General features: G+C 40.3%; 1 protein-coding gene across 1 annotated transcript; it reads right to left on the reverse strand.

The window, feature by feature from the left end:
- Positions 1 to 6,345: 6,345 nt before the first annotated feature.
- LOC143627296 (cytochrome P450 86A22-like) lies at positions 6,346 to 10,553 on the reverse strand. Its single transcript, XM_077097148.1, has 3 exons — positions 10,533 to 10,553; positions 9,040 to 9,961; positions 6,346 to 7,151 (listed from the first exon to the last, which is right to left on the reverse strand). Exons 2-3 carry the CDS (start codon positions 9,882 to 9,884, stop codon positions 6,431 to 6,433), a joined length of 1,566 nt encoding a protein of 521 aa, XP_076953263.1. The 5' UTR covers positions 9,885 to 9,961; positions 10,533 to 10,553; the 3' UTR covers positions 6,346 to 6,430.
- Positions 10,554 to 11,227: the final 674 nt, after the last annotated feature.

Here is an 11,227-nt window from a genome sequence, read left to right on the forward strand (position 1 = left end):
CTCCCTTGTACATTTTAAAAAGCTCAAAATAAAAGTTAACATACAACATCCTGCATAGGGGCGTTTTCGGGTGATGGCGTCGGGAAAACCACGACCTTAATTTATTATGTTTGGCTTATTTTATTATATGGACTAATACAATATTATTGGGCTGAGGGGGTTTTGTGGAGGTAACCCTAACTGGGCTAGGCCCATTAGGGTACCATGATGGTGGTCATGAGGCTCCCTATATAAGGAGGTCTCCACCTCCTTATTAAGTGTGGTTCTCAATAAGAGCCACCACCATAACCATTTTTGTGTCTGTAAACAAGAGATCCTCGAGATTCTTAACAGTCACCTCCACACCCCCAAAAACCATTGCAGATCTGAGCGGAAGAGAGCGAGATTTTGTTACATCATCCTGTAGAAGACGATCCGAGCTATACCCGGTACGTTTCGTGTTTCTTCATGGGCGCCATCCGTGGGACATGAAAACGAACCTCATCTTCGACTCTCTCTTTTTGACTTCTATATCTGTTTTTGGAAGAACAAGAGGGTGAAATAAATTTGAAAACCCTTTCAGATCTGATAATTTTTCAGATACCATCCGAATCTAGTAGTTTTTCTGAACTAGATCTGTGACGGTTTTAACTAGATCTCACAATAACGTCCAAATCTACTTTATTTTGGTGGCCTAAAATTCTCACGGTGCGAGATCTGCATTTTTTCCGGCAATACAGCCAAGATCCGGCTCAGAGATCTTCATATAAGAGTTCATCCGGCAAAAAATCGAAGCTTTTAGATCTGCTACGTTTTTTATAAAAAAAAATTTGATGAAAAAATGGGTGGTTCACGTTTGACAGTGTACAATAGTACATAAAATATGATGACATTGTCTTTTGTCCAGCATGAGGAGGCATTAATATTAATGTCACAGGTGGGTCCAGTTTCCAATTTTCTTATCATCATCCAAGAATTTCATTGAAAAACCCATCACCGGAAAAAACAAAACATGGCGGGCAATTAGAGTCCACGCCGCCTCCTGCTCCGGCAAGCAAGCCGCAAGTTGTGATGATCACCGTGGCACAACGCTCCGCCACCGCGCATGCGCTCGCCGTGGTACAATACAATGCCAACATTCATGCGCGCCACGACAAGTGAACCTCGCCACCGTGTAATGTCATTGCGCCACCACGCGTACACGCCACCGCGGATGACCATCTGGGCGCCATGGTGCATGCCACCATGCATGAGTTCCACCGCTATGAAGCAGCAGCGCTCCATCACGCATGCGCGCTGGCGCCGAGCACCGCACCACCGCGATCCAACACCTCGCCACCGTGCATGCGCATCGCTAAACAACACACCGCCATCATACTTGCGGATCACCACTACGCAATCACGTCACAAAAGAACACTGCGCCACATGCGTGGGCGCCGTCACGGAACAACACCGCGTCATTATGGATGGGCGCCTCAAAAAATTTGGTTTCTTGCATCCGCATCACTGTTCAAGTGGGAAGACATGAAGGCCGCCATCACGAAGACCACCATGCTTTTTATTTGTAATCTGTTCACGGCGTGTCAACCGCTTTCTCATGCGCGTAGGCGGACAAAAACAGGCACGGCGGATTAACACCCGCCACCGCGGATCACATACACACTAGCATACCAACAGCGCCACTGTAACGCAACAGCGCCACTATAGCAGGGTGGAATACAAGCCACGTCGCATGCGCGCCACCGCGGATCAACATTCTGCCACCGCAGTCGCAGATCAACCCTTCCGCCACTCTACATGCGCACCGCCATGATGCTTGCGCGCAGTCGCGTATCACATTCCACCAACTTGATCCGGTGGGTAAAACTCCGCCGTCGCGGAACGCATGCGACCTTCTTGAAGTTCAACGCTAACTCCGGCAATTACAAACTCCATGCAACCATCCCAAATGTTCAAAATGGTGGCAGGAACGTGCAGAGGCAAAAAGATTTAAAAGAGGAAGGAATTATTTCCAATTTTTCATAACAGCCCCTCATCCGCCCATGTGATTAAAACTTTATTAACAAGTTTATTATTACAAGTTCAATGCTCCTAACATTATTTAGCAGCAATGAACTGGGGGACTATCGTGGTATACCACCACTACATTATCGCGATGGAAGACATCCGAATCTTAGGTCGGGAGCCTAATAATATCCCACACGGCCACGCGCCAAACATAAAGGTCGGGAGCCTAATAATGTCCCAAACGGCCACGCGCCAAACATAAAGGTCGGGAGCCTAATAATGTCCCAAACGGCCACGCGCCAAACATAAAGGTCGGGAGCCTAATAATGTCCCACACGGCCACGCGCCAAACATAAAGGTCGGGAGCCTAATAATGTCCCACACGGCCACGCGCCAAACATAAAGGTCGGGAGCCTAATAATGTCCCACACGGCCACGCGCCAAACATAAAGGTCGGGAGCCTAATAATGTCCCAAACGGCCACGCGCCAAACATAAAGGTCGGGAGCCTAATAATGTCTCACACGGCCACGCGCCAAACATAAAGGTCGGGAGCCTAATAATGTCCCAAACGGCCACGCGCCAAACATAAAGGTCGGGAGCCTAATAATGTCCCAAACGGCCACGCGCCAAACATAAAGGTCGGGAGCCTAATAATGTCCCAAACGGCCACGCGCCAAACATAAAGGTCGGGAGCCTAATAATGTCCCAAACGGCCACGCGCCAAACATAAAGGTCGGGAGCCTAATAATGTCCCAAACGGCCACGCGCCAAACATAAAGGTCGGGAGCCTAATAATGTCCCAAACGGCCACGCGCCAAACATAAAGGTCGGGAGCCTAATAATGTCCCAAACGGCCACGCGCCAAACATAAAGGTCGGGAGCCTAATAATATCCCAAACGGCCACGCGCCAACGTAGGTTGGGCACACCTCATAATTTGCCCGAGGATGGGAACCTTGTAATACATCCACTTTTAGTTGATATGTTTTTGCAGGTTCGGCTACGAGTCGCACAAGCACCTATGACATTATTATTATTATCTGGCCGTTTGTGCCTCCATTATTATTTTGAAGACAAGCCGGGATAGTCATCCTGCGTATAAGAGGCCCTTGTGGGCCAGTCATTATCATCATATTATAGCTCATAAGCCGCAACTCGCGCATGCTTCATTATTTTATAGCTCGTAAGTCGCCTCGTGCGCAAGCTTCATTATTTTTATAGCTCGTAAGCTGCTGTGACATCTGCCCCGATCCGACCCGACCCAGGTACCCGTTTCTCTGACCCGATCTCTTTCTTTTATGATTTAGTATTTATTTATACTTATATTTTACTTTTAATAATAATAATATATTTTCCTTCCCGCCTCTTTCTCTCTCTTTCTTTCCGCCGTCCCGTCCCTCTCCTTCTCTCTTTCCGCCTTCTTTTCCCTCTTGTCGCCGTCCCGCCCTTACGCCTTGTTTCCCTCTTTTTCTTCTAACTCTTTGCTTGTCCTTTGTTCCTTCCCGCCTAAGGTTGTCTGCGCAGCTCCACGCGCCAGACCCCTTACAAGGAATCCTGCGTGAAGACCACCTGTTTAAGCGATACGCGAGACGAACTCTTCTCGCAGCGCGCTAAGAATTGTAATTCTTCTCGCAGCGCGCTAAGAACGGTAGTTCTTCCCGCGACGCGCTAAGGATTTGTAGTTCTTCTCGCAGCGCGCTAAGAATCGTAGTTCATCCCTCGACGCGCGAAGAATTATAGTTCTTCCCGCGGCGCGCTAGGAATTTTAGTTCCTCCCGCGGCGCGCTAAGAAATGTGATTCTTCCCGCGGCGCGCTTAGAAATGTAGTTCTTTCCGCGACGCGTTAAGGTTGGTTCCGTCTGCCTTCGCGCTCGCGCTCTCTTGACCTTCTGTGTCTGCCTTCGCGCTCGAGCTTTCTCGCGCTGAACCCTTTGAGTTTTCTTCTGTTTAATCTAGCCGTTTGCTTTTGTGTTGTCTTATCTTTTGTGCTGTTGACCTAATCTGCTTTATGTCTGAAAAGCCACTTTTGGCGCAGCATGCGCACCAACCCCATTGGTTGGCAGAAAAAGTGACTGACGTTATCTTTTGAGATCTGCTTTTTTTCATGCTTGACCAGTACCTTTTTCTGAACTGCCTTGCTTTTTACTGTTCCCTGTCAGCTTTTTCTCTTTTTCCCTGCTGCCATATCTTTTGATATCTTTTGCTTTTGGAATCTTTTACTTTTTGAGATCTTTTCCCCTTTTTCTAGGGATTGTGTTCCCTAGGGTTTCTCTATAAATAATAGTATTATTTTTCCTAACACTACACACACAAAACACTTAATCTCTCCTGTTCTCCTTGCTCTCTCTGCCGCCTCCCTCTCTGCCTCCGTCTTCCTCCCTGTTCTGTCCTGCTTTTCCGGTAATATATATATTATATATAATAATTTACTTATTAATTATGCTAACTTATATCAAGACTTAAAACAGATCATTAAAACAATAATCTTTAATTATAGGTTAACTTGTGCTTGTTTAAAGTTGGTTCTTGCTTTATCTTACACCGCATCGTTTATCAAGTGAGTAATCTCGTACCTAATCCCTTTTTGCTTTTAATGTTTTGGGATGCTCATGTGTTTATACAAACTTAGAGTCTTAAACTTGTTTATGAACTTTAGTCGCGCAGTATCCCATGTGTTGAGGACGTTTACTTGGCTGTTTATTTGTATGTGTGTATCATTAACCGCTTTGTTCGGCCTATTCCGAAGTTTTCATGGATCCATTAGATGAACACGGGAGACCTATCGTTTACGGTTTTCTTTGTTTACACTTGCACAGATGTTTTCTCGTTTTTGTGCTCAATTGGGAGCACGGATTGAACTATGAACTATGAGCTATGATCTATCTAGGCTTGATCACAATCTGATTGCACCCTTGTTAAACACCAGACATACACGTGTTGCGCGCAGATTTATTGTTATCTATTATTATCTATTAAACTTGATTTCTCACCAACACGCAAGTGTTTGACGTTTATTTTAACACATGTTCAGGTTTGCAGTAGCTGTTTTGGAGCTTGTGGACACGTAGGAAGTTTTCATTATTTTGGACCTAGATTAAAATGTATCAAGACAAGTCTTTGCTGTTCGAATATTATGATTTATAATATATTGATTTATGATGTTTTATGTTATCTTGTTTACTTTGCGCGTGCGTGAATAAATGTATTTATTAAATATTGACACCCAATAGTGTCACGAGTAATGAAACAATATGTGGCGCCCCGATGTATAATCCGCCTTTGGTCGGGGTGTTACAGCTGCCTCGCGCGTAAGTTGCATTACATTATTATCGAGATGCGCACTCTATCTTTTATCAGGCCCCGCGCCACTATTGTTATGATGCGTGCTATATCTTATTCATGCCAGTGCACCATTATTATCATAAGGATCACAACATGTCACCATCATGAAGAAAACCTCTCAAAACTCAAAGACAATAAAGACAAGGCCGAAGAAAGGGGAAAAAACCGCCTCATATCCTAACACACCTTATGAAGTCCAGCGCTCCACCTAAACGCTTGCACGCCTAGGAGCAACACTGGACTTGGGGGGCTTGTAGGGGTATGGTACTAAACCCGGCTTACGACCTTAATTTATTATGTTTGGCTTATTTTATTATATGGACTAATACAATATTATTGGGCTGAGGGGGTTTTGTGGAGGTAACCCTAACTGGGCTAGGCCCATTAGGGTACCATGATGGTGGCCATGAGGCTCCCTATATAAGGAGGTTTCCACCTCCTTATTAAGTGTGGTTCTCAATAAGAGCCACCACCATAACCATTTTTGTGTCTGTAAACAAGAGATTCTCGAGATTTCTTAGCAGTCACCTCCACACCCCCAAAAACCATTGCAGATTTGAGCGGAGGAGAGCGAGATTTGGTTACATCATCCCGTAGAAGACGATCCGAGCTATACCCGGTACGTTTCGTGTATCTTCAGGGGCGTTTTCGGGTGATGGCGTCGGGAAAACCACGACATTCTGGGCGGAATGTTATGTTTGTTTGTTTATTTTATTTTTTAAACAATCAAACAACTCCATCTCACAATTAAAAGTATTGAAAATGAAACAAAGCCACTATGTGTGAATAATGTTATACATTTTTCTAAAGAGTTTTTCACATGACGTAACACAACATTTTACATTTTTCTAGAACCATCACATAACACATATATATTCCTTAATGATTTCACCAAAAGATGAAAAACGTCACGCCATGTAGATTTTGTAAACCACATCTACTTAAGTGTGTAGTAGTTCCTATAAAAATCAAATATAAATTAAAAACCAAATGTTTGTAGTGTTTGAATGTGACTGCTTTTAAGAAACTATAAATACCATATCATAAAGTATAAGTGTCGTACTTTATGTTTACCGTTATAACAAACATAACTACCCATATCAAACTCCCGCCATATTTTCCGTTAAAGGCGTCAAAACCCTAGGCCGAAGCTCCACCTTCAACCCATACTTCATAAACAATGTCAAAGACATCTTCTGCTCCACACGGTGACCTTCAACGATCGATATTCGGTGTCGAAGCAACACCGCAGCCGCTATCGACTTCATCTGCAAATACGCGAGATCTTTCCCTAAACAAATTCTCGGACCCGCATTGAACGAAACGAATTTGTACTGATCCTTCATCTCAAATCTCGTCCCGTCGTTCGATAACCACCTCTCGGGCTTAAACTCCAACGCGTCATCTCCCCAAATGAACTTCATTCTCCCGGTTGAATAGATCGAGTACGTGATAGATGATCCCGCGGGGACAAAGTCACCCGATGGAAGGATGTCGTCGTTGACGACGTGTTTGGAGTCTTCGGGAACGGACGGGTAGAGACGGAGGGTTTCGGTTAGGGCGGCTTTGAGGTAAGTCAAACGGTCAACTTCGTCAAAGGTTAATGGCTCTTCAAGCCATTGACCCGTGTCACGTCCACGTGTCGACGTTAGGATGGTGCGGAGTTCGGTGAGGATTTCTGTTTCAACTCTAGGGTTTAGGGTGACGAGGTAGAAGAACCAGCTCAGCGCTACGGATGACGTGTCACGTCCAGCGAGGATGAAATTGAGTGCCACGTTTTGTAAAAATGTATCCGTGTAAGATTCTTTCTTCTTCATGAACCTAGAGATAGGGGTGTTTAGGGTATGTTATTATTCGATTTGAAACTGATTAAACTGAAATGAACCGAAACCGATAAAAAAGAAATCTTTCAGTTTTCCAAATGGTTTTAAACCGAATTAAAATGGTGATTCGGTTTCAATTCGATTACAATCTTAACCCAAGTTTATTTAAACTAATTCAATTTAATAGCATATATTAATAAAAAAAAATAACATGTATAATAAAAAAACCAATATATTTTCATTTTTTTCTCATAAAAATCTTTTAACAATTGTCTTTTTTCATATTATAAAGAGAAAATGACTGTTTGCGTCCTTGTGGTTTCAAGGCGGGGGCACAATAAGTCCTCAAAAGAAAATTTGAACTGGTTGAGTCACTGCGGTTTCAAAAATGAACCATTTGAATCCCTGCCAGATATGAAATTACTAGTTTACCATTTTTATGATTCATATGAGTCCTTGTGGTTAAGTAATTGCTTAGTTTTAGTCCCTCTTTAAAATTACCTCCATATTACATAATTAACTTCCAAACTATAATCAATCAACCAATAAACAACTAACCAAACCATAATCAACCAAAAATAAATTAATCAAACTTTTTTTTAACAAAAATAAAAAAAACTTAAAAAAACGAACTAAACTAATTTTTTAACAAAAATAGACGAATTAGACTTGTTTTTAACAGAATTACGAACCGAACTATTTTTTAACAGAACTAAGAACCGAACTACATTTTAATAAAATAAACGAACCAGACTACTTTTTTAACAAAAATAAACAATCGAAGTACCTTTTTTGCGAAAATAAACGAACAACTTTTTTACTAATTTTTACTAAGCTAAATGAACGTGTTTGGTTCGTATATTTTTGTTAGAAAGATAGTTTGATTCGTTTATTTTTGTTAAAAAACAAGTTTGGGTCGCTTATTTTTGTTAAAAAAGAAGGTTGATTCGTTTATTTTTGTTAAATGAAATGAACTACTTGTTAAAAAAAATGATTTTGGTCGTTTAGTTTGCTTCAAAAGTTAGTTAGGTCCGTTTATTTTTGTTAAAAAGTAGTTTGGTTCGTTAATTTTTGTTGAAAAGGTGGTTCGGTTTGTTTATTTTTGTTAAAAAAAGTTTGTCAAGTTTATTTATTTTTGTTAAAAGGTGAAAGGGACTCAAAGTGACCAATTATGAAAGTTCAAGGACTCAGAGTGACAATGTATATATATAGAAGTGAAATGTCGGATCTACCCTTGAAGCTAACATAGTTAAGTAATAGCAAGAACTCAAATAGTTCATTTTTTAAACCACATGGACTCAACCAGTTCAAATTTTCTTTTGGGGACTCATTGGGTCTCCTCCTTAAAACCACAGAAACGCAAACAGTAATTTTCTCTATTATAAAATATAAACTAACATACGATATGTTTTCTGTTGTAAAAGCCAAAAAGGCGCTTAGCCTTATTTTGCACATAAGAAACTAACATACCTTCCGTTTATATTATAAGAAAACCGTTAACATGTCAAATTTGAAAATAAAATAAATAAATAATTTATATTTTATAATTAAAATAGAAAGTATATTAGTTTTTAATGTGTAAATATAGTTAGAAAACTTTTAGGAGAAAATAGATAATATGTTGGGTTTTATGTGTACAAAATTAGGGTCTTTTACAAATAAAACAGAAGCTATGTTGGTTTATGGTATTTGACTTAAAAATATATAATTATTTTTAAATTATAAAAAATAAAAAGGGTATTTTATCATGTTATCCGGTCAAAGAGTCAAAAACCGAACTGAATTGGAATCCAGTTACTCATTTCGGATTTTGACTTTTAATTTACGACCGTATAATTTGTTAAACCGAATAACCTGAACCGAGTAAAACTAAAAGAGCATCGTACCTAGACAACAAGTCATCATGTGGTGTCCCACAGTCCATCTGACTCATCAACTCCATCTTACGTTCATTAATCACATTTGTCATATACTCCTCCACGTGGCTCATACTTCGGCTCAGCTCAACCTCCATCCCAAGCCCAAGCCATCTCTTCATCCTCCATATCACCTCCGGCAAAATAAACCTTTGTAACGTGGCTTCTGTGGCTCGGTCGAAAGCCACGGCAAACCCATTCTCGGGTAGCCCGGGTGACAACGTTTGCGGGTCATTTCCTAAAGCCAAGCCGCATATATTATCAAAAGTAAGCCGAAGCAAAAGATCTTGTAAATCAACCGGCTTGGTTTCCCGCTGAGCCGTTTCCAATATGGGAACGAATCTCAGCTTAATGGCTCGGCTCACCCACCGAGCCATGGCTTGGCGAAGCGTACGAGTTGTAAACTCGAGCGCGGCTGTCTTACGTTGAAACAGCCACGTGTCACCATCAGAGTTAAATATCCCATCACCAAGTAAATCATGAAAGACAGCCTGCCACGTGGGACCCTTTGGGTAATTATCAAAATTGATTTTGAGAATATGTTCGAGGTTTTTCGTGTCGCACGTGACTGTCACGTGACCTTGCTTTTGGGCTAGAAACGGGATGGGGAATATGCACGTTTGGTACGTGCCGCCGCACGTGCGGAGATTTTCCGCAATCCATTCGTGCATACGGTTAGCGTTTAGGATTAAGCTAGGTAAGCTGCCGAATATCGGCCAGACACGTGGACCGCTCGTGCGGTGTACGATGGACTTGAACCAAATGGTATATGTTACTATTGCTGTTAAAATAAGTAGCAAAGTTGATGAGTCCATTTGGTCGTTTACTTAAATGAGGCAACACAAATCTTTGGTTAAGTAACACAATATATAACACCCGTCAACAAGAAAGCCTGTAAAATTAGAAAATAAAAGTGTTTATTGTATTGTACCAATGTACGATATACAATCTAGTAGTGTACAACATATCATATATGTATATATAAATGTAGGGAACAACACCACCACCGACATTAAAGGACATTTGGTCTAATGGTATCCGGTGGTGTAATAGGTGTTTATTCCTTTTGAAGGTCTAAAGTTTAATCATGTTAGATGTATTTAGAAAAAACTTCTAAAATTGCACCACATCCCATCCCCTATTTCTCTAGATCAACCTTCATTTATAAAAAAAAGTACTACAGTAACTTTTTATATAAAACTGATACAATAACTTTTCATACAAAATTAAAAACTAGTATTATTCACCCTTATCAAATTATGAGAGCGTATAAAAACGAGAAATGTAATTAAATAAGTGTTTGTAATTAAAAATAAGGAATGAGATGTGGTAGGTTTTTTAAACAAAGAGATAAAATTAAAAAAAAAAATAAATAATTTTTAGTTAAATTATGAGGTAGAATATAATGGATGGATAAGAATGCTCTTTAAAGTAGAATACTGGCTATTGAAAAAACTGCTTACAGAAACGACTTCATGCGATAATGACTTCAAGTGATAAAAATCTTGATCTGTCACTCACCGAGAGAGAACTGAGAGAGATTTAGGGATTGAAGTTAATTTAAAATGAGTGAATTGGTAGGTATTTATAAGCAACAAAAGAAGAGGCTATTAAATAGAAATCAAGCTTTTGTTACACGCTATGGACACCGACCGGTAGTTGGAAACTTGGAATGGAAAGATAATACGAAAATATAATCCTATTTATTATTTCATGAAAGTAATAACATATATTACCAACACTCAACTATTTGCTCTTATAACCATTAATTCTAGACAAGTAATAAAATCATACTAATTGTTTATATTTTAAAGTTTTCACTGATGTTTATAACTTGTACATTTTTGTATCAGTATTATTGTTTATACATAACAATGAAAGTGTTTAATGCGAATATATCTATGATGCTCTTTCAGGAACATATGTGGGGAATAAATTATAAACAGATGGGGGTTAAAATAAATACAAATAATAAATGCCACCAGAAATTGTTGCTACAGATATATATGGTATCAAAGATGAGTGACTTTGTGACGTTGATTACACTTAGCGGTTTGACATTTTTATGTATGGGTCCTGTAACAGTTAGGTGTTGTGTTGACGGTGCCTTATTGATATAGCTACTATAAATGTTATTAATCGCTTTGTTTGTTACTAG

Source organism: Bidens hawaiensis, unplaced genomic scaffold (genome assembly GCF_021521415.1).
Source record: "Bidens hawaiensis isolate Kalapana, Puna unplaced genomic scaffold, B.hawaiensis_p1.1 tig00004618_1, whole genome shotgun sequence".
NCBI lineage: Eukaryota > Viridiplantae > Streptophyta > Magnoliopsida > Asterales > Asteraceae > Bidens > Bidens hawaiensis.